The sequence below is a fragment of the Corythoichthys intestinalis genome, chromosome 22 (assembly GCF_030265065.1).
Source record: "Corythoichthys intestinalis isolate RoL2023-P3 chromosome 22, ASM3026506v1, whole genome shotgun sequence".
Lineage (NCBI taxonomy): Eukaryota > Metazoa > Chordata > Actinopteri > Syngnathiformes > Syngnathidae > Corythoichthys > Corythoichthys intestinalis.
Window position 1 is genome coordinate 34,576,653 of NC_080416.1, and position 24,138 is coordinate 34,600,790.

Consider the following 24,138-nt stretch of genomic DNA (forward strand, 5'->3'; position numbering starts at 1 on the left):
AAATTTAACCAGAAAGATATTCCTTAAATACATGTGTTTTTCTGATGTTGTGTGTGGACTTATTATGAATTATTGTGTGGTTGTAGATCAGCGGCAGCGTGCATAAATTCAGTCCGCGTTCTCCTTGTGCCATTGCAAGAAGTCGGTTTAGTACTACTATTTTTTCCGCAGTCGGTCACTGCGCACGTCTTACCTTTGCTGTTTTGTGGTCAAAGGTTACATCCCAGCTCTAAAATAACGCTGCTAATTAGCTGCTACTAGCTAGTTACTCTGAAATGCATTGTGAAGGTCCTCGTAGAGTTAAGTGTGCACTTTTGTTACCACTAACTCTGGGGCGACTTCCTTCTGGAGCATCAGCTGTGTTTCTCAGTTTATGCATTGGTGACTAAAAGGAGCTGAGTTCATTCACGTATGATTATCATCAGTGGATAGTCATAATAATATTTTTTTGACTCCACCACCTTTATTGATCTGGAGGAGTCAGAGCAGAGGGGCAAAGAGGGTGACAGAGGGGAAACCTCTAATAGGTGAGTAGGACAGTCATGATTAGAAAATGGAGAAAGCCAAGAAGATTATTATATATAGCATACATGCTTAATTCACTCAGCTCACCGCTTGGTCAGACGGAAAAAAATAGAGGCTTATATCAGCAGTATTGTTGTTTGAGCAATTTCCTACTCAACACGTTTTAACCATTGTTCTGTACACAACATGTGTTAATCCTTTTTACTAGGGATGTACAGAAAGCAAAATTCTTGGCTGAAACCGGAGATCAAATATTGGAAACAATTGGCCAAAAAAACGAAAGGCCGAATAAGACACATGTATACAACTCATTTTTTATTTCATTTATTTAAAAAATGAGCTGTCACTGTGTAAAAGTGAGGCCAATCCGCAACGTTGTGTCTTGGTGTCACATCACCATGTAAATAGCCCATAAATGCCTCGAGCCTCCGGGGTTGTAGAACCAAGGCAAAAGACATCAATCGGAAAATAATGAAATTATAATTAAAAAAAAAAAAAAAAAAAAAAAGCAATGTAAAATGAATTATATGCATGCGTATTTTTCTGCCTTTTGGTTTGTGTTTTTTCGGCCAAATGTTTCATATATTCAGTTTCGGCCAAAAATGTTGCTTTCGGTACATCCCTAGTTTTTAGAGAGTTAAGTATTCTGCCTGGTGGACATTTACACAGGGACAACAATAATACAACTAAAACTTGTAAACATAATTGTTTTATTCTTTGAACAACAATAAACAACTTCCCCCCCCAAAAAAAAAAAACTCAACCATTGAATAACCTTATCACAGATGATTAATGTCAAAATGGGAAACAGCCAGGTGAGGAGTAGATTTTTTCTTAGCGGCGCTTGTCGTACATCTGGAATGTGCTCCACTCGTGAGAATCTGCAGGAAACGTCATAAACAGCAAGTCTTAACACACATTTGGTTAAACTTGAAAGGTGGACTTAACAACCAGTGGTGGTCCTGGCTACTTTCGCGCCCTGGGCGAAACACATCATAAATAACCCCCCCCCCCCGCCGACATCAAACACAAGAATGTGTTACGTTTTTTACGTTATTTTATTAAAATTGTCTATCCCCCGCCCAGAGGCGTAGCAAGGGTCCCCGGGGGCCCTAGGCAACATGCAACATGGGGCCCTTTGAGCATGTGCAAGTAAGGGGGACAGTTGGACTTGTAGCAATAGCATATTTAATAAAAGTCTAATAAAGCGCTTTTTTGGACACTCAAAGTGCCCCCCAGATTGCATTATTCATTCACTTCACACTATCCTTAATTATTTACACACATTTGCCTTAATAAACAAAATGTACTTCAGATTATTATTATTTTGCTTAGTACACATACCTTTACACAAACCGTATTCTACTGACTAGCTGGTAAGTTATATTGCTTTTACTTAATAAGGATAACATTCTGGCACAGAAGTGAATCATGTAACATCTTATCAGTCTGGCTGATCAGTGTGTATGGTGATTCTAAACACTGATTTAATGTTCTAGGTAACATCTTTATGTATGAAGAAACGCTAGCATGCTGCAATGCTGTTAGCAAACGCTAACAAGCTAGTTACAACAAGTTAAGGCAGTTAATTGGTTTACTACTACTAGTCTGCAGTGCTTCGACTACATTAGGACATAAAACTACAGTAACATAGTACACTCACCGCTCACCGGATAACTTTTCATGTTGCCAATTAAAAAAGGGCCCGATCGCCGCCCACTCACTCTGAGTCACGTGACACACATACATATTTGTGCATAAAATGAACACGAAGGTGGGGGCGAAGGGTTCGAGTGCGCGCTGCGTGCGGTCATCTTGGCCATAAAAGTGGCGAAAACTAAGCACTTTACACTCATATGGATGTACAACATCATTTTAAGATGCTAAACTAACACCTTCCCTCTTAAAGCAAATGTGCAATGCGAATATATTGCAAAGAACGCTCTCCTCGACGCAGCGAGAACGAGTGGGATCAACCAGCCGACGTAAGAGGAAAAACACGAAACGGTCGCGCTGATAACGGCTCTAATTTATCATAAGAACTTATGGCATGAAGAGGAAATACTTACATTCGTTCATTTACGCACAGATTAATCCTCAAACAGGTGGGGTGGCCCCCTCTGCTCGAAATGCGCACCTTACGTTTACGCCTATTCTGTCTTTTTTTTTTTTTTTTTTTTTTTAATTGAACACTACAAAACATACAAATAACAAATAATACAAACAACTAGTTCACATAGAATATAACCATCTCAACATATTTACATCATTAGACATACAAAAAATAGTAAATAAATAAAAATAATAACTCAAGAGGAAATTAATTAAGTACTAAACAATTTTGCATGAGCTTTTATACTAGACTTGCATTTATTATTTTTTATCATATTAAGTGATGTGAAATATGATTCAAATTCAACCAAAACAAATCTTAAAATTCGGATTTACTTTTTGATTTACGCCTATTCTCGTTCTCAGAATATGCAGCACTTGTGACGTAGCAGGACTGGTTGCTATGGGAACGTACGCAGCGGCATACCGCATACCCAATAAACCTTGCTAAAAGGAGTATTAAAATTGGTAATAAAATCGTTTAGGATTATTTTAGATGCATATATGTTATATTTTTCTTGCAGAGTATTGAACGAGGAATATGATAGACCCATTAATGGACTTTCTTGGAAAAAAATCACCATTTCTTAAAGTAGTCACAGGAATAATGAGCTGGCCTGTGAAAAATTGTTTAGTAGGCACCCTGTCGTCCAACCTACCAACCTTACTTGGATAAGAGCGGTATTAATTCTAGAAACTTGTGAAGTTTTGTATGTTTTTTGTTGTTGATATTGTTTCTCCACGAGGGCGCTTTTGCGCCCCCAAACAGATTGCGCCCTGGGCGGCCGCCCGCATTGCCCATAGGAAAATTCGCCTGTGTTAACAACCGTCAGATCACTATAGCTCAGAGGTGGCAAGTAAAGCACAGAGGTGGGTAGAGTAGCCAAAAAAATGTACTCAAGTAAGAGTAGCATTACTTCAGAATAACATGACTTAAGTAAAAGTAAAAATGGTAATTCAAAAAATGTACTCGAGTACAAGTAAAAAAGTATTTGATAAAAAGAATAATCGAGTAATGAGTAACACTGCAGCAGGGCCGAAAACTAAAAATGGATTTTGCCATGTGGTAAAATGTTTTTGCCATGTGGAATTTTTTTTTTTGCCATATGGCAAAAATTTTTTTGTCATGTTGCAAAATGGGTTTTGCCATGTGGCAAAATCCATTTTTAGTTTTTGCCATGTGGCAAAATGTTTTTGCCATGTGGAATTTTTTTTTTTTTTTTGCCATATGGCAAAACAATTTTTGTCATGTTGCAAAATGGGTTTTGCCATGTGGCAAAATTGTTTTGCCACGTGGCATTTTTTTTTTTTTTTTGCCATTTGGCATTTTTTTCCCATGTGGCAACATTTTTTTGCCATGAAGAATTGTTTTTTGCCATGTGGCATTTTTTTTTGCCATGTGGCAAAATGGATTTTGCCATGTTGCTTTTTTTTTTCGCCATAGGGCATTGTGAATAACTTCTCACAATGTTTGATTTTCTTTTTTTTTTTTTTTTTTAAACAATGGTATTCTTCTTTTCTTCTTCGTCTAATCTAAAAACACTTTAAGCCAAAGGACCCCCCCCCCCAAAAAAAAATGAATTGAGAGAAATCATTGAGAGAAACAAATTTCATAAATAAAGCACCTTTCGTCCAAACAAGCATGAGCGCCCTCTAGTGGAAAAAAAAACTCCTATTACAAACTTATAGGGATCAAATTTTCTATTTACAAATAAAAACTGGGAGAGGGTTTAACATCCGCGCTTTGGACTCATGTTGACGGCAGCACTCTATGTCAAATACTTATTTTTTTACAGTGCTTTAAAGATGCCACTTGATTGAACGGGCCGGCGTGATCATAGAATAGAACACTTGTGTCAAACTGGTGTCTTAGTTTGGTGACATCTAATGGTCAATAAGCATTACTGCTGTGCTAAACTGTGACCAGCTGTTGTGCAAAGGCAGGAGGCTTCTACATTCACATTGAGGGCAACATGCATATTGGCCTAAAGCTGATGTCGAATTTATCCGATATCATTTTAAATTCCTTCTATCGGCCGGTATTATTAGCTACCTGATAATATTGGACAACTCTAACAAATTATGTAAAAAAAAAAGTTTTTTTTAAGTTTACATAATTTTTAAAGACTCGAACATTTAGCCAAGGCCTTTTAATGCTTTTTAAGGCCTGAGTTTTGCCAAAATCCATTTAATGACTTTTACTGCTTTTTAATGACCCGCATAAACCCTGTTATACCCAAAGCAGACATGTTTACGTATCAGTATTTCTGGATTAGCATCATTTCTTCATTGGCATCATGATTTACCTGGCTCTTCTTGGTCTCTCTTCCCCATCAAACCAACAAAAGAGTTGACTTTATGCCCTTAGAAAAAGTTGAAAACATGATGAGACACAGTAACAAGGAACAATAATCCACAATTGACATGGAAATAGGAATTATGTGAGCAACTCATGTAAATCTTGCCTACTTTCTCCAAGGCTCTGAGAAAAGTGATTTACAACAAGGTCTAAAGATTTTGATACCATCAAGAGTGGCATCCTAATCAAGGGGTTGGCAACCAAAAATGTTGTAAGAGCCATATTGGAGCAAAAAAAAAAACAAAACAAAAAAATATGTTTGTACCTGCAAAAGTATGAAAGCCTTATAATGAAGACAACACATGCTGTATGTATCTACTAGGCCTGAACGATATTGGGAAAAACTATTGCTGCGATTTTTTTTGGGTTTGCGATATACTGCGATATTATATTGCGATATTAAAAAAATATATATTTTTTTTTCAAGATATTTTCACAAGATGACTTAAATAGCTATTTGGAAAGACTTTAGATCACCACAGTGTACAGTCATCCCTTGTTTTTCGCTGTTAATGGGGACCAGAACCCGCCGCGATAAGTGAAAAACCGCGAAGTAGCCCACCCCCCCATTTAAAAAATTTTTTTTGTGTGTGTGTTTTTTGTGCCCAATGTATTTATTCAGATTTAGCATTGGAGAGAGATACATACAGGTTGACCCAAAAAAAAGTTTACACTCAGTTGACTGCTTGTTTAAAAGCCATTGAAACATATCTAAATAGGTTGTCATGCTTAAGTGATTCATTAAGGTCACTCAATGCAGCTGGTAATCTCTCGTCTCTACAATTCCTGTGCTTCTGCTGAAAATGAAGAAAACTTTAGCTGTACCTGAATTGCTGCGTGCCGGTCTGACACCTACTGAGATTGCAGCAAATCTGAGAATATCCAGATGTGCAGTCTACAAAGTTAAAAAGAAGCTGAAAGATATTGGAACAGCCTCACGAAAACCTGGGTCTGGAAGTGCCGATCTGTGCGGACCAAAAAGTTGATTGACAAGGTGATATGTGGCCACCCCAGAGTCTAGATCTCAATCCCCTGGATTATAGCATATGGGCAACTGTGGAGGACAGTGCCTGTAAGAAGCCACAAACTTCTGTGGCAGCCTTGGAGAGGTCCATTGTTAGATCTTGGGAAAAGATGACAGCATCCTACATAAAGAAGCGTTCTGCAGGCGCCTGGAGGCTGTTGTGACACTTGAGGGAGGACACATTGAAAAATAGAGTGTACTGTACATGTTCTTTACAATAATGTATAATTTGTGATTCAATTCTAATTCTAAGATGAATAAACATGGCATTTAAGTTGTATTATGGCAGTGTAAACTTTTTTTTGGGTCACCGTGTATAAGACATGTTTTTTTCTCACCCCCCAAAGTGATTTTAAAAATGTATATAAATAAATGGTTTTTAAGCACTTCAAATTTCATAATTATGATAAGTTTTAAACATAACTGTCCAACCAAATCATTTTTGAACAAGAATAAAGTACTGTAGCAGATAAATGCTTGGCTTTATTAAATGCTTCTGTTTATCTACTTTAGCTGTGACCGTTGAAGTGACATGTAGAAATTTCAAACTCCTCATGATCACTTCTTCTGGCATTTAAATGTCTTCAACGTCCCCACAGTACACACATTCATTCCAGCGCGGCTTCCTTTCAACAGTTTAACAAGTTAAACGATGATTGACAGATGCCCGTGTGAAGTCTGCTTCTTTGGCCAGATCAAAGCCATTGTTGTGCCGCAGTGACTGAGAGGATTAAAAGGCTGGGAGAGGGAGGGTAGGAGGCTGTGCGCAGACCAGAAAGTGAGGCGTATGTGGTTCAAAAAAAAGAAAAACTATCGCACGTGCTTGCAATGGGACTATTGCGCACACGCACATCGCGATGGCGATGTTTAAACGATATATCGTTCAGGCTTAGTATCTACCCTAGGTTTATTAGCCTACTATCAAAATGACTAAGTTGGCTACAAATACATAATGAGCCTTCATGATTACCGTATTTTCTGCACTATAAGACGCACCTGAAAGCCTTCAATTATCTCAAAAATCGACAGTGCGCCTATAATCTGATGTGCCTGTGGTTTATATATGGATCAATATTGGTTAATCATGACATTCCATTTAGCTCAGCTCCATCTTGTGGATGCATAACGCAATGTCATCCACTACTACTACAACTACTGCGCCTTATAATGCAGTGCGCCCTATACATTAAAACGGTTTTTAAAATAGGCCATTAATTGAAGGTGCGCCTTGGACTCCGATGCGCCTAATAGTGTGGAAAATATGTTAAATGTGTATTGCAATTTTCGGACTATAAGGGGCCCCTGACTATAGGCTGCCACCCACCAAATTTGACACAAATACGGCATTTGCTCATAAATAAGCAGCACTGGACTATAAGCTGCAGCTGTTCTCAGTGTATTATGGGATATTTAAACAAAAAGATATTAACTGGTATTTTAGCTGGTTTATTTGACAGTGGCATCATAAGACTGTCATAAGACCAACCAATTTGCTTCAAAGCTTCATTGCTTCAAGAAAAGTCATTTAGCCATTACTGCTCAATTGGGGGAGATAGTCAACCTCTGCTGCCACCTGCTGTCAACACTGTTGTCATCCAACATTCCTCCTAGCATGGGTAGCAGCGCTCCAATTTAAAATCATGTTCTATGCTAATTATTTCTTTAGGTACGGTTCAAGTTGTTTCATCAATTGCTAGTTATGATATTTGGTAACACATTATTTGACAATAGCGCCATAAGACTGTCATAAGACCATCATAATTATGAAATGACACTGGCTTGCGCATTAATGAATGCTTTTGACAGATGTCACTTTGTGTTATCTGGCAAATTGTCTCACTTTTGAATTGATGTAAAAATCTGAGCTGAACATAAATGGAGTTAGTGACATAATTTGCCGGATGACACTTAATGACGTCTCTCATAAGCATTCATTAATGCCCATAATAGTGTCATGTCATAATTATGACAGTTGTATGACGCTGCTGTCAAATAAAGTGTTACCTATAAACCCAAATAAATCAACAAATAAGGGATTGGGTTTAAATCAAGGCCGGCCCAGCCTATACGCAGACTATGCAGCTGCTTAGGGCCCCTGACCACTAGGGGGGCCCCCAATCTGGCAACCTCCTTTTATACGTTGTTAATAGAGCATTGTTAATAATTTGGCGCGCATTGCCGTTTATCTATGCAAACATCCATTTTCATGTCATTACAATCTGGCAACCTGGGGATTGACGTTGAACCTGCTTTGCGATGATTGGTGCTCAAACTTGCTTGAAAAAATCAATGCGCGAATATGTCGAAGTGAATTTATCTTTCTGGAGCAGAGAAACGAAAGAAAAAGAAAATCGTACAAGAAAAGAAACAACAGTATCAAGGTAATAGAGCATGTTGTTGATGTTGTTGTTGTTGTGCAAGACACTCCGACTTGAACGTTGTTGTCAGCTGAGCTTGTCAATATGTCGTACTGGTAATTGCCATTAGCCGCAGGGCAAAGGCCCGGAGCGAATCAAGTAAAGCCGAGCAAGTTGTCACCTGTCGGCAACGGCAAATGTACGGCTTCCGCTGACTGTAGTAAAACGAAATATTGGCATAATATGCATTTGAAATGGTGGGCCAAAATATGGGCCCCTTGGCATTATTTTGCTTAGGGCCCCCAAATGGCCTGGGCCGGCCCTGGTTTAAATGCAGCAAACTCTCCCTAATCAGGGTTAGTTTTAGGGTAAGAAAAAAAAAAAAAAAAACATTGTGTTCCACTCCTATAAAAAATGACAGTAAACATATTTGCCGAAATGAATAATTTAGCTCAGTCACGGAATATAATACAAAACTGTATACGATATACTATATTAATTACTGTCAGATGTGATTGATCAACCCAGAATGTTTGTTGAGATAGAAATATTTTGAAAATCTAAATTGTAAACCAATAAAAGGATCAAAATAATAATCCATCAGTTACACCACTGATCCTCATTAAATTCAGTGGTGAACTGGTAAACTTTCCCACAAGGGTTTTAGTCTTCCGTCGTAATGACGAAAATCTGTCAGCAGGGGCTGCTAGAGGTCAACTATGAGATTGACGCAGATCAGTGGAGGAAACCGAAAACAAGGGGTTTTGGATTAAGTGCTACTATTTTGTGTAGAGAATAATATAGCCCTATGATTGATTTCACGAGCATTAGTGATTGTTACAGGTGTTGTTGAATCCTGTCTTGTTTATATATTTGGAGGTAAAAAGACAAATACATCCCAAAAACACACAAAAAGCAAAACACCCGTTAAAATGCCTGAACCCCCTCCCCCGCCAATATCAGAAAAAACAAAAAAACTGCAGAAAATTTTGAAGAAACAGCGACACTCTGAAATCCCCCATAATTGGCAGAGCCGCAAAAATACCTAACAAGTGCAAAAAATAACCAACAAAAACACAAATGAAAAACGAAAAATAAGAATATTTTCAACAGAAATTTTATATTCTAGTTATTTATTTCCACTGAAAACTTCATTGATGGTAGCTTTGCATGATTGCCTCTTGACCATGATTGCAAAAGCAACCATCTGTTATTACCCCCCCCCCCTTTTTTTTTTTTGAATGGCGTGTCTTTGGCATCCCGCACAGCCCAAACCGTTCAGCCTATCGACACCGTACGAATGCCGAAATGGCCGAAATTCTCGTGCAACGCGGGGAATCTTTGAATGACTCCGAAAAAATTATCACTTGTGCTAAAATGTGTTTTTTTCTCAAAAATACATCTAGTCCTACAATTTTTATCCAATTCATATAAGTCATGCATAAAAAATTTCAGAAAGGTAAGGGGCATAAAAGTTGTGTACAGAATTTGTCAAAAACCTACAGTTCCCCAAAAATTTGCCAAAGCTTTCCCATTCGTTTATGATGGGATGCCATTGCCCTGTGTGTCGTTCCATTCATTTCTAATGGCCGAAATTTCCCCTTCATTTTCATCCAACCATCATCTACCGCTTAGTCTGGGGTCGGGTCCCTGACCCGGGGAGGGCACAACACCCTTTTCCAACTGAGGACCAGGATTTGGAGGTGCTGACCTTCATCCCAACCACTTCCCACTCGGCTGCAAACTGCTCCAGTGAGAGTTGGAGGTCACGGCTTGATGAAGCCAATGGCACCAAATCATTTGCCAAAAGCAGAGATGCATTGCTGTGGCCACCAAACCGGACAGCCTCAACCCTTCGGCTGCGCCTAGAAATTCTGTCCATAAAAATTATGAACAGAATCGGTAACAAAGGGCAGCCTTGGAGGAGTCCAACCCTCACTGGGAACGAATTTGACTTACTGCCGGCAATGCGGACCAAACTTTGACACCGGTTGTACCGGGACCGATCAGCCCTTACCAAGGGGCTCGGTACGCCGTACTACTGGAGCACTCCCCACAGGACTCCCCGAGGCACACGGTCGAGCACCTTATCCAAATCTACAAAACACATGTAGACCGGTTCGGCGAACTCCCATGCACCCTCGAGGACCCTGCCGAGGGTGTAGAGCTGGTCCACTGTTCCACGGCCGGGACCAAAACCAATGCGCCTCCTGAATCCGAGATTCGACTTCCTGACGGACCCTCCTCTCCAGCACCCCTGAATAGACTTTACCAGGGAGGCTGAGGAGTGTGATCCCTCTATAATTGGAACACACCCTCCGATCCCCCTTCTGCACTGTTCCCGATGTCTACTCGATGTTGTGGAGACGTGTCAGCCACAACAGACCAACAACATCCAGCCTTTAGGGACTCCAGGCAGATCTCATCCACCCCTGGGGCCTTGCCACTGAGCTTTCCAACCACCTCAGTGACTTTGACCCCAGAGATAGGAGAGCCCACCTCGAAGTCCCCAGACTCTGCTTCCACAAAGGAAGGCGTGTCGCTGGAATTGAGAAGGTCTTTGAAGAATTCTCCCCACCGACTCACGACGCCCCGAGTCGAGGTCAGCAGTAACCAATCTCCACTACACACAGTGTTAATGGTGCACTGCTTTCCTCTCCTCAGGCGTCGGATGGTGGACCAGAATTTCCTCAAAGCCGTCCGCTTCGCTGAACTCCTCCCATGTCCCATCCATGAGTTTTTGCATCTGCGACCGGCGAAGCTGCTATCTTCTTGGCCAGCTGGTACCTGTCAGCTGCCCTGGAGTCCCACAGGCCAATAAGGCCCAGTAGGCCTCCTTCTTCAGCTTGACATCCCTGTCCACCAGCGCATTTGGGGATTGCCGCCACAACAGGCACCAACCACCTTATGACCACAGCTCCAATCGGCCGCCTTCATGGCCCTTAATTTTCAATGGCAGAAAAATAAGGGTGGTTGTGCTTTTGGACCAAAAACTTACCATTACAGCCCATTGACATTCAACTGATGTAAGCTGATGCCATTGACGGCCATGCACGTCCATGCCATTGACAGCCATTTATGTTGATTCTATTGATGCCAATGTACTTGGATTTCATTGACAGCCATGTACGTCCATGCCATGAACATCTATATACTACTGTATGTCGATTATATTGATGCCAATGTACTTACTTGGATTCCATGGACGCATATGTAAGTCGATGCCGTTGACGGCCATGTACGTCAAAATAGCCACAGAAAATTAGTGATCAAACGTATATAAGCAAAAGCTTCTAGCGCAATTTCTCCAGAATTGCATTTTCTAGTTATATATGAAGATAGGTTGATTTTTTTTTTTTTTTAAACCTGTCCTGTTCAGCTGTTTGACACAGAGAATGGAAGTCTAAGTGCCCGGATTCTGAACAGTTTTAATGTTTCACATGGAGAGTCTGACATACTCCCATTGTGATCATTCAAAATACCTTTTTATTATGACAAAGCAGCGAACAGGAAGGGATTATGGGGGGACAGAAGAAAAGAAATACAAGAGAAGAAAGAAAAGAAACACATACACAAACAACAACAAGAAATACATTGAACATCTAAACTAGTTACTAATATGCTGGTGCTATCGTCAGCGAGATGTATTTCCGGTTTACACCATGTGGGGGCCAATTGGCCAGTGAAAGAGGAGAATGGGGGTGGGGGTGTCTATAAGACTATAAGCTAAGTGATTGAAAGGGGTAGAGTGTACACAAATCACTTCTGTGATCTAGAACCCAGTAATCGTGTGAATCTCTTATGAGTGTAAGCCCGTTGGCGACCAACCCTACGCCGCCGCATCGCCAATCCCGGCACCGGAACCCCCAACCCGAGCATGCCCTACCACATCCAGCAGCACGCAAGCCCCACCGGGCGCGCGACAGCCACGCAGACGGGCGGAGAAACCGCGCGGGCGCCAACCCAGGGCCACGGCCCCCACCCAGCCAGCCCGGGGGGGGGGGGTGGGGGGACCACGCACAGCCCATCCCTCCTCCCGCCGCCCAGCAAAGGAGCCACCGCCCCCCCCCGGGACCCAGGGTGGTCCCCCGGGCCACCCGCGCGCCCATCAACCGGCCTTCAGGGATGGCAGGAGGGGACGCATCCCCAACCCCACGCCTACACCCACCCCCGCCCGCCCACCCGGGCCACGAGCCACAGCCACAGCCCCCCAACCGGCACGGCACGCCACGGGACCCACAGCGGCCCACCAAGCCCCAGGCAAGGCAGGGTCCCCCGCCGGTGCAGGCGACACCCTGCTGATACACCGGCGCCCAGCCAGCGACCCGCGACGGAGCGCAGGGCGGATGCCCAGCCAGAGAAGAGAGGGGAAGGCGGAGGCAGGAGAACGCCCAGGAACTGCCACGGGGCGATGCAAGATCGGAGACCCGACCCCCCAACCCACTCCCGCGGCCGGCAGCCGAGGCAGAGGGGAGGCCACACCCCGGGAGCCACGCCATATAGAAAAAGTGTGGGACCCACCTACCATCCTATTACTGTGGCTGCCAGGTTCCCGACTGGCAGCCATCACCCAGCACCGTGATGGGGGTGTGAGGGGAGGGTAGTGCAATGTATGCATTAAAATAGGAGAGCTTGGCTTGGGGCAGTGGGACCACAGCATGGAGTTTCTGTCCAGCCGCCCGTCCCACCGCCCTTTGCCGGAGCTCTCCTGTGGAGTATGATGTGTGTGGTGCATTTAAAAAAGGTGCAGGGATGGCGGGGCCTGTGGTGAGGAAGCAGCCGTGAGGCCCCCCCCCCTCCCCCAACAGGTCCCAACCATCCCACAACCTTGGTGTGTGGTGCATTAAAAACAGGGGGGAGTCGGGCTGGGACTGTAAAGCCCCGTCCCAACTCTCCCCGATCAAATGTATGAGCATGTAAGTGCCAGGGTGAAAAATATTTACAGTGCCGACGTGAGAAGTGCATGAGTTAAGAGGCAGGCTCCCGCGGGCGTGGCCCCGTCCACCAGAACCACCGGCCCCAGGGCGGAAGAAGCATCAGGGCCCCGATCAATCCCCGCCCCAGACCACCCACGGCGCCTCCGCGACCGCCCACCCCCCTCCCACCCACCGAGCACCCACCCCGCACCCCGAGCAGGCGCCACACCAAGCGCCGGCGACCAGGGGGCGTCCACCCCACCGGCAAGGGACAGCAAGCCTCACCCTAGGCCCCGCGGGCCCCAAGAGGCTCCGCCAACGACCCCGCCGGCCGGGGGGCAGCCGCGGCCGCCGCGGCCCAGGGAGGCGGACAGGGCCGGAAACAGACCAAGGGGAGGGAAGCGCACCCCCCACAACCCGCCCCCGGGCCAAGAGGGGCGTGCGGTATGGCACCAGAGGGCACCTCCCCGGCACCCGGTACAGGGAGACGCGGCTCCGGCCGGGCGGACCTGGGAGGGAACCATGGCTGCCGCATACACCCCCCGGCCCCCACCCCAACTCCACCACCACCCCGGCCGGCCGGGGAAGGGCCGCGGCCCCGGACCGGCACCCGCGCGGCCCCCCCACCCGCCCACGACACCAGCGCGCGCCCGACGAAGATAGGTTGATTTAACTTAACTAGATAAAGCACCTTGAATACTACCTCGTCAATATTATCCACCCCCCATTTTTAGTCTTGGCAATGTTTTAAAAGTCAAGTGTTTTTTTTTTTTTTTTCCACTTTAATTCCCAGTTGAACGCCCTGGACTGGTTGCAAGCAACAAAGATTCAAAGTCATATTCACACATAATGACAATTTAGTCTTCGTGATCAGGGGTGTCAAACTCATTTTGGTTCGTGGATCACATTTATGATGCAGTGGCACCTCTACTTACGAAATTGATTGGTTCTGGAAGTAGTTTTGTAAGCTAAAGTTCTGTAAGTAGAGATGTCTTTTCCATGGAAATGCCATAATCTGTTCCAAGCCGCCCAAAATTCAGACATAATTTTATAAGGCAAAAAAAAAAAAAAAAATCATCAAAACATGTGACAAATAAATATTGAAATTAGATCATGGCACAAAAAACATGAAATGAGAGTGTAAAAGACAGAATAGAGTAAAGAATAGAAGTCAATATACTCATGTAAAGCGATCGGAACATGAGGGGCGAATGAATAGGACGCTGGGATACACATGTACACATACAGTAGAGGTCCCACTTAGCCAATTGGAAGCCAGGAAGATGCTAGGTAATAGCCAATGGCAGAGCACCTACAGTGTATCACAAAAGTGAGCACACCTCTCGCATTTCTGCAGATATTTAATATATCTTTTCATGGGACAACACTGACAAAATGACACTGACACAATGAAAAGTACTCGGTGTGCAGCTTTTATAATAGAGTTCATTCATTTTCCCTTCAAAATAACTCAAAATATAGCCATTAATATCTAAACCCCTGGCAAAAAAAGTGAGTACACTCCTTAAAAACTATGTACATCCCTAAATGTCCAAATTGAGTACTGCTTGTCAAGCCTCTTCTGAAGACGGTACACAAGAAAGCCAGCAAACAGTTTGCTAAAGACATGTCAAAAAAGCACATGGATTACTGGAACCATGTCCAATGGTCTGATGAGACGGGTGGGCTTTCTTGTGTACCGTCTTCAGAAGAGCCTACCTCCTGGGGTGACAGCCATGCACACCAATTTGAAGTACAGTGTGGTGTATGGTCTGAGCACTAACAGGTTGACCACTTACCTCTTCAATCTCTGCAGCAATGCTGACAGCACTCCTGTAACAAGTCACATGACATTTTGGAGGGAAAGCAAGCAGTACTCATTTTGGGCATTTAGAGATGTACGTAGTTCCCATACGGTGTACTCACTTTTGTTGCCAGGGTTTAAGATATCAATAGATATATTTTGAGTTATTTTGAGGGGAAAATAAATGAACTCTATTATATAAGCTGCACACAGACTACTTTTCATTGTGTCAAAGTGTCATTTTGTCAGTGTTGTCCTATGAAAAGATATACTTAAATATCTGCAGAAATGCGAGGGGTGTACTCACTTTTGTGATACCCTGTATAATTATGTTACTTTCAGTAACTCTGGGAGCTGCGAGTAGCATCCCATACTGTATTTTAGCCTAACGTATCATGAAATTTCTGTCGTAGAGGCAATACTTTTTAGTTGAGGCGTGTTGTAACCTGAAAATCACGTTTATTTTTGGCATATAAGTTGACTGCCATCGACGGCCCTCGATGTCCAATGCATTTTGACTGGTGGGCAAATGAACGTCAAGCGCCGTCGAAGGCAGTGGAAGATGAGCCATTCCTTCCAGTATGAGTTAATTGGACATCTAGTGTTGTCAGTGGCAGGCATTTTTTTTTTTTTTGCATCATTTCCATGTCATTTTAAGATACTTACGGGTCACTTGTCAATTTTGGATTATTTCCTTTTGATTTTTCAGGCATTTTAGGCTGCTTCCTGTTGATTTTAGGGCATTTCCAGGTGACTTCCTGTTTATTTGGTGTCACCTTCTGTTAGTTTCGGGCCACTTCCTCGTTAGCTCATTGGCTACCATTGAAAGTGCTAGACGTACAATCCAGTTTGACTGGGAGAGGGCGAATAAATGAATGTAAGGACGTAGTTTGGTCTCAACATTGGTTGGGACGACATAACAGCACAACCTGAATGTACACTTTCTGGGGACGGGACATTAATAAGACCAAATAGATTATTGAACGGGGGTCAGGGCTACATTTCTCACGAATAGGAACCTAATTACTGTAATTGATAGGCTAAATGATCAATGCAAAATAAATCTGTATTGACTTATACTAACTTTCATGTGTATTGGTTCAGGTTTGATTAGAACCTTTGTTTTCAAAAACTACTAAGGAAACATTTTGAAGTCCAAGTCCCTTTATTAAAAAAAACGGGGAGCTATCCAAGAATTGGTCCACTTCTGGGGGACACTGAAGCCCCCCTAAACTCAAACTAAAGTATTGTAATGGGAAATGATTTGGGGGAAAAAATTAATCAAATCAAAAATTAATCAAAAGATATCCAAGGACCGATCTACATCTGAGGCATACTCGAGCCAGGACTTGAACCAAAATACACTCATGAAATTCTGATCTGTGATTTCATTCACATTTTTTTTTACATGTCAGTTCATGTTCATGTCAGTGTACCCCTGAAGTGGAACCGTTCTTGGATAGCTCCCCCGTTTTTTTAATAAAGGGACTTGCACTCTGAAGCCACCGCGTTGCAATACCGTAATGCACATAACGCAAACAATAATCCAAATGAGGGATGGTTAGCTTGACTTCGTTGTTCCTTGTGGAGGCTGGGAGTAGATCTGAGGTTTAGCAAGTTCACACAGTTTAATGTTATGCTTACTCTGATGCAGGCCGGACTTTCAGTAAAAAAATTAGTGTCGTTTCCCCCACCTCCACAACAATGACGACTTTTTATATTACCTACAGTGGCTGCTGCCATAGTAGAGTTTGACTTTTGGGGCAGGGGGCGCACAACATGTTGATGACCCCGAAATGTAGTGTCAGCAATAAAATGAACTTAAAAGAATATTTATAATAATAAGTTGAAAATGAGCATTTTTTGTTTCCCATCATTCCTGAAGGGAATTCTAAATCAGGCTGCTTAGGACAGCTATACTTTTCGCCAAGATCGTCATCCATTGAATATCGTACGCCCGTCGGTGTCGTGCCAATGTAGTTACCCCCGCCAAAAATTGTATCCCCTGGGCGAAGCCACTGTGCTGCAACAATTTGCTCATTTCTATGTTTTGGTGATGTAGTTCTCTACGAAGTTTTAAAACATGGCCCATCCATCAAAAAAACCCAACTTTTTTTTCTGTCATATAACGTAAGACACGTACTGAATGTAAAAAAAGCAATGTTTTACTCGTAAGATGACCTATAACTGTTATTACAGTAGTTCAAGTCTTGTATGGAGTTTCTCCAGTTTAATAAATGTCAATGTCCAAAATATACAACTGTGGTCCTTTTCTGGCTTCAATAAATTCTTTAAATTGACATAAGTCATTCATGTGTGTGTGCGCTCCCGCGGCCAGGGGATAAAATTTTTGATGGGGGTAACTACATTGGCAAGACACTGGTGGTGGCTCCGTCATACAATAAGCATCTTTAGTGGGGCAAATTGAAACCATTTTGGCGGTGCTCACTGGTGTTTCATAGTCCAATCCTAGGTTCTTGCTCAGTAGTTGTTGTCGCTTTTGAAAGCTTAGGTTTGAAAAAAACTACGTACAGTGGGGAGAACAAGTATTTGATACTCTGCCAATGGGTTTTCCCATTGGCAGTGTATCAAATACTTGTTCTCCCCACTGTATATCCATCTTGCCTCTTCGTTCCTTGGGTGGTTTTGGCTAAGCAAAGCAAATGACCATCTAAGGTGCTAATCACATTATCTGTTCGAAAAATAATTTTGACCCATTATAAAAATATCATTGTTTGTTCATTTCATTCATTTTTGTTGTTTGTTTTATTGCTTTACAACTTTTATAGACAACATTGTACCGGAAAAGTTAATTTAAAAAATCATATATAGGAAAGTCAATTACATGCAATGACACTTTTCGGCCACTAGGGGGCCTGGCACCCTGAGCCCCCCTCTTAAACTCCGCGAATGGCTGCTGCTGCTGCCGGAAAAAACTCTAATATCCCTCCTCTTCGAATCGGGGCGGAGGGTGCGGCATGTTGTCGACATCAATCTGTTGGGGCTGTGTGAGTGGGAGGGGTCAAGTCATCAGCCAATCAAACATACGTTTGAAGGGGAACAAAAATCGACCGGCACATTCAGCAAGTGAAAAGGGATGAATTTAAATCTGAACACAATTAAAAAATTATTCACCTAATAATGGTAGGGTCCATTCTATCCTTACAACATATAGGAAGACAATTTAAATTTCCTATATAACTGAAACCATTACATAATGCAAATAAGGTTGCTTAAAACTTGGTAAGGACAATTTCAGCATCCTGAAAAGTTAGTCATGTTATGTCCCCTACCGTCCCCATGCAAATCTACGTCCTTGAACTGCGGACATGAAAGTGAACTAAATGCAGTAGTGCACGCACTGGATTACACAGATCTACAATTATACAGCGCCAATGTCAAAATAAAAGCATATGATTTTGTATGTACATAATGAATGAGGTACAGCGTGCCTGTCAGGACTGAACAACCCCGCCTGGAGGGCTGGACATTTGACACCTCTGCTCATAACGACTGATTTTGGATCGTAGAAGAAAGTCAGAAGATATGACACACAAGCACCTGGAGGAACTGTACACACTATGTTGCCCAAATCCATCATTATAATATTTCTATAGCTTTATGCAACTTGAGTCTTTATTTCTTAACATCGGTAGATTTTTCAAAATTCTCAATAATTAAAAATAATATTCCATTCCATTTTATGTAACGTTTTGTTTTTTACCCTTTACAGAAAGTGAGGAGGCCATTTAGTGGCAGCAAAACACAGCACACAAATTCCACTCCTTCCCACATCAACATAGCAAAGAGCAGCAGATGAGACAATTGTAAACATTGCGTTTGGGTGGGAACGTAGGGAAGTCATTTTATAATTCCATTTCTCCCATCATGGAAAGAGCATTACAATTCTTAGGAACTTTACTTTGGTTATGGCACACTCTCACTCTAATTTAATAATAAGTCAAAAAGAAAAGCAGTGTGACGCCCAATTATGTTGATTAAGATCAAGGGTGAAGTTGAACAAGAAATGATAAACATGAACGTGAATATAAACAACTGCTGATTGGCAAGCATTGCAAGTTATATTTGGATTTTATACACCAATAGAAACTGATTTGTAAGTCACAACCAGTCAACCAAGCTGCCACTTTTCATAAACAACAAATATTTGAAAACATGATTTTGCTGTTTTTTATTATTGTGTTCTAAAAATGTAAATCGAAGTTTAAAAACAGAAAAAAATATTCCCAATAACATGGTATGTATCAAGGCTTTTCTTAAATTCAAAGATGTTAAGGATAAGGAAATTCAGTTCGACATCATTAACAGAAAAGCTAAGATTCTATTGTTAGTGGGCATATTTGCATATTTTCCGCTCTGTAATTTGAAGTCGCTAAACGACTCAAAGGACAGTGAAATATTGCTCATCGATAAAACATAACAATATTTTCCAGCTGCCACAAAGGATATACAGTAACGGCTGGTTGCCTTGCTCCTTTTACGAGTCTACTCACAAAGCTTTTTTTATTCCGTGTACTTCTAATTTGCAAATTGCCAAGTTCAAGCAAACCACCAATGACAAAAGTTACAGCAAAAAAAACCTTGGTACGTTCTATTAATGAGCGCAAATATTTTACGACCACTAGAGGATATTCAAGTTTTCTAGTTTTGAAGGTTGATTAACTTTTCTTATAATTAATATGTTCAGTACTTACTTTTGCGTGGAATCTCTGTCTTTGCTTCAGTCCAAAAGAGGGAAAAGGTATTCAGTGTCATCCACAAACAAGAATAAAAATGGTACGCTTTAGAAATGTTACCCATGGAGCGCTTCCCCATCAGGCCGACAAACTGGTGTGGCCGTGGCTTTCTTGTTCTCCTTAAAAGAATTTCTCTGAATGGGTCAGTGGATATCCAGCCATCCTGTAGTGAATTAGATAAAGTCAAAAGTAATTCTTTTCAGTGCCAATCTTTTAAAACTAAGAATAAAATATACATGAACTATAATTATATGCCTTATTTTAACTTGAGAATACTACTAGTACTAAGTATTATGTAATATTTATATATATATATTATACAATAATTATATAAGTATTAATTATGATAGATTTGTTGAGCCCAGTACCTCTCAAATAGTGGGGCGCTCCCAAAATAGCCATTTCGGTCCAAATTTATCATGCTCACGCGTTTTCTCCATACAAAGAGTGCACAATGGCAGTACAACCGCATGCTGGATAGTATACATACTACTACTAGGCGACTACAAAGACAGCATTTAATTTCACAAATAGTGTGAGTGGGAGTTTTTGTTTCGGAAATAAAAGCGCCCGTGTCTTCTAACATGAATTAATGCAGCTAGACGGCGCATAACACATTGAAAACTAAAAGGTCCAATAAGCCTCAGTTTAACACCCCCCTATCACAACACTAACGTAAATTGCACACGAATATCCAGCAGCGCTCTCCACGGCAGCAGCTCAGCAGCAACAACAAAGAACAATATAGCTACAGTGCAAGCATGTCTTACCTACAGTATTTGAAGACACCTGAGGGAGGTAGCACTATCATCTTAATCATCTTCATCTAACCTCAAACTGAATTTTAGAAAATGTGCTGTTTTTGTAAAGAAAAAAATCGCTAATTTATTTTTGCGCCATGTTAACACCTCCTCTGTTAACAGTTACTTTTCCCAATAGCGGCTTATTCACCGTGACCAAGCAGTAGTGACCATGTAATTTACAAAAAAAAAATAAAAAATTCAACATTTATATGGCGGAAAACACGGACAAGGCTGAAAAAGCCGTTTCTGCTCTTGTGTCCATCTTTAAAATAAACTGCTGTATTGTAGGCCAAAAGAACTGTTGTGTTTGATAGAACAATACAGCGGGGAGAACAAGTATTTGATACACTGCCAATGGCTATTGGCAGTGTATCAAATACTTGTTCTCCCCACTGTATGTCTATATGCTGCCATAGCAGATTCATGGCGCATCAAGTCCCTGAACTATTTTTAATTTGTCCGTTTTACCCTGTAAACCCCCGTTTACAGACATCGCGCAACCGCTTTGGTTTCAACCTAGCCATAGAAAGAAGGTAAGTAATCGTATTTATTATTCGAAATGTCTGTCATTTTTAGCTTACAATTGTTAATTGATGTCTAATATTTAGTTAAAAAAAAAAACTTTATAAAATTATTCACTTACATATTTTAAACTTTTAAACAAAAAACGTCACAATGAAAAAAATAGTGTCTGTAAATAGGTCACAGATATCTACCTCATACTATCGCTGAATTGTTTTTTTTTTTTGCTACTATTGCATTTTCCCCGATATTTTAGATGATAAATAATCTATCCAAACAAAGAAAAATTGAAAAAAAAAATTTGAAAAAGAAAAACTCAACCACTCCTTGATGTCTGCAATTTCTGCATTGCGATCCTTGTTATATTACCGTGTTTCACCCATAAAATCCCCACTAAGTAAGGCTGTGTCCATTCCCAGCTGTATCTTGACACACGGTGAGATATGCTACACGGAGTTTTTGGATCGAAACAAGTATGCGATAATATCTCGTTAAAATCATGGTGTCTTTACTTACGTTCTCTCATGTTCTTACCTCGAGATTTTTTTTTTTTTTAAATGCCCACCTGGTCAAAAATTTTCTTCCCCCAGATTTTAAGCTTTCCAATGACACATGCATATAGGACACGTTTGAAATTTGGCCAAATTGGGGGTCTCAGAGCGGAACTTCAAGTCACCTGAATGTTTTCCACCAAATATATTTAATCTCCAAAGTTAAATACCCTATTGTTTCAAAATGTTTCATTTATTTAAAAATAAAATCTACCCAAACATTTTTTTTTTGTTCTGCAGCACCCTACTTCCCGCACCACTGGCGCTGATGCTGGGGGTCACGTAACCTCGCGGATTATACTTTTCTGCCATTCTAGAATAACATGTATTGCACACCCACTCAGTGGGTGGCAGTGGCGCTGTCATTTTCAGAGCATGCACAGTATTTTTGCATTAAACAAGAGGACACAGCAAAGAGCAGGATACACAGTATAAAGTTTCCCGAAATCTAAGACAAGGACGTATGACAAAGCGTACGTAGCATTTGGCTTCACTTTTAAAACAGAGGGAGATGAGGCATGACCGGTATGTCTACTGTGTCCAAAATTGTTGGCAGTGGACAGCGTGAAGCAAAATCAATAAATACGACACTTAAAGACATTAGACCCCAATCACATTCTTAAGCCGCTTGAATTTTTTTCAGCAAAAACGTGCCAAATATTGCCAACAATCATCCCGCTTTTGAGTGCTAAGATGACATACCAAGTTGATCAGTAAAAAAACACATACCATAGCAGAGGAGCTGATACCGTGTGCAGCATTAGACATGGTAACGGTCATGCTGGACGATACAAATGCTGCAAAAATAAAAACTGACCCTCTTTCCAATGACACTCATTTTCATTTTATTCATTTTGGGGGTGGGGCATATTGTGCTGTGAGTTAATTTTGCCAATCAATTTCAATTTATGATCAATTATTGATTTTATTACATTTTATGTTTCAGTATCAAATAGTCAAAAAAATGTGCCCTGACTGTGTTTTTTTATTATTTATAAATTGATGTGCTTTATGTCTAAGTAAACAAAAACAATGTTGATAAAGTTATACTTTATTGAAAATTGATCTGTATTTGTTTTCTTTATTGTTAACAAGGAAATAATGTTATGCAGAGGTGTGCTGATAATAATTTTAAAGACAAATTATACTATATACAGTGGCGGCAAAAAGTTGCGGGGGTTGAGGGGGGTGCGAAACATTTGCTTTTTCTTGGGAGGGCGTAACAGAAAATAATGGAGAAGCACTAGTCTAGCCCTATACAAGTGTAGACATTTTTTGTCACATCGTCTGAGATGCGGGGACTCTTGGGGTCTTGTAATGATTTATTCTTGGCCAATACATTAGCAGAATGGCCTGAGTCCACAGTAGATTGGCACTGCTCCAATTCACAATGTCAAAGAAGACGTGCAATTCATATCAATGCAAGCAACCAAGGCTATTGAAACATTTCATTAGGATAAAGTGTTCCCTGAATGAGCATCTTTTTGCTTGTGTGTCCGTGCAAGAATGTCTTTAAAATGAATAAAGTGTACTGAGAACCTGGAAAAATTCACATCAAGTTTAAATAAATTGATTCTATCTTTTAGTTTATTGTTAACTTTGTAACTGTGAACACTTCACTTCCCGTTGATGAGGAGAAAAAAAAAAAAAAAAGTTGTGGCATAATTATATCATATAATATCATAATTATCATCCGTCTGTCATACACCATGGTTTTTTTTTTTTGTTTTGGGAATAATACATTTTAGCCCAAAATACTGTACCTGGGTTGAGAGTGAATGAATGAATAATAAATGAATAAAATAAAAATCATTACCAGGATTTGGTTGTTGTTCATCCAGTAGTCATCGACTTCTTGGAGGTCGTTGTCCTCGCAAAAAAACTGCGATACGGCTAAGAAGAGCATAAAAAGTGGGAAAAGACGCAAGTTCATGATGTTTGCCAATGATGTTCTGTTTAACAGCTGTGATACAGAAATGATATAGCTACGGAGGCAATCGTGAAAAGGTTTAAGCAGGAGCAGCGCGCGATGTTAATGCGAGGACTGCGTCTTCCTCATTGGTCCATTCTGCCACACCGGACCTTCATGGAGGGATCGGTCTCCTGTTGATGCGCCCCGTTTGCGAAAAGCAGCCCACTATATAGCGATCCATTACACGTGTACATGTGTGACGTGGACGCTTTTTGACATACAAGCCAATTATTGTCATGCTTCATTCGCATTTTGATTCCTTACAAATTTAAGCACTGTCTGTGTGTGTGTTTGTGTGTGTGTGTGTGTGGGGGGGGGGGGGGGGGCGATCATTTCATCTTCAAACTATGTGACAACAAACAGGTCCTTTCTTCTGAAGCATTATAACGAAATATTCAAAGCACACCTGACTAATTTGTGGAAGTTGCTGGTATAG

At 41.4% G+C, this 24,138-nt stretch overlaps 1 protein-coding gene across 2 annotated transcripts; it reads right to left on the bottom strand.

The window, feature by feature from the left end:
• Nucleotides 1–1,251: 1,251 nt before the first annotated feature.
• tac1 (tachykinin precursor 1) lies at nucleotides 1,252–23,823 on the bottom strand. 2 transcript variants are annotated; one of them, XM_057828105.1, is made up of 5 exons: nucleotides 23,547–23,823; nucleotides 19,915–20,017; nucleotides 19,813–19,836; nucleotides 4,944–5,000; nucleotides 1,252–1,406 (listed from the first exon to the last, which is right to left on the bottom strand). In XM_057828105.1, exons 1-5 carry the CDS (start codon nucleotides 23,661–23,663, stop codon nucleotides 1,360–1,362), a joined length of 348 nt encoding a protein of 115 aa, XP_057684088.1. In that variant the 5' UTR covers nucleotides 23,664–23,823; the 3' UTR covers nucleotides 1,252–1,359. The 2 variants fall into 2 exon arrangements, with proteins under 2 accessions (XP_057684088.1, XP_057684089.1); XM_057828106.1 differs by lacking the exon at nucleotides 4,944–5,000 and having other exon boundaries at nucleotides 1,275–1,406.
• Between the last annotated feature and the right edge of the window lie 315 nt (nucleotides 23,824–24,138).

Bases quoted from the DNA above. Each gene is read 5' to 3' on its own strand.
- tac1 (XM_057828105.1), bottom strand. From the start codon at position 23,663: ATGAACTTGCGTCTTTTCCCACTTTTTATGCTCTTCTTAGCCGTATCG. The intron at 19,837-19,914 runs GTAACATTTCTA...TTTGGACTGAAG, and splicing joins GATGGGGAAGCGCTCCATGG to CAAAGACAGAGATTCCACGC. The intron at 1,407-4,943 runs GTAAATCATGAT...CGTTTCCTGCAG, and splicing joins GAGAGACCAAGAAGAGCCAG to ATTCTCACGAGTGGAGCACA.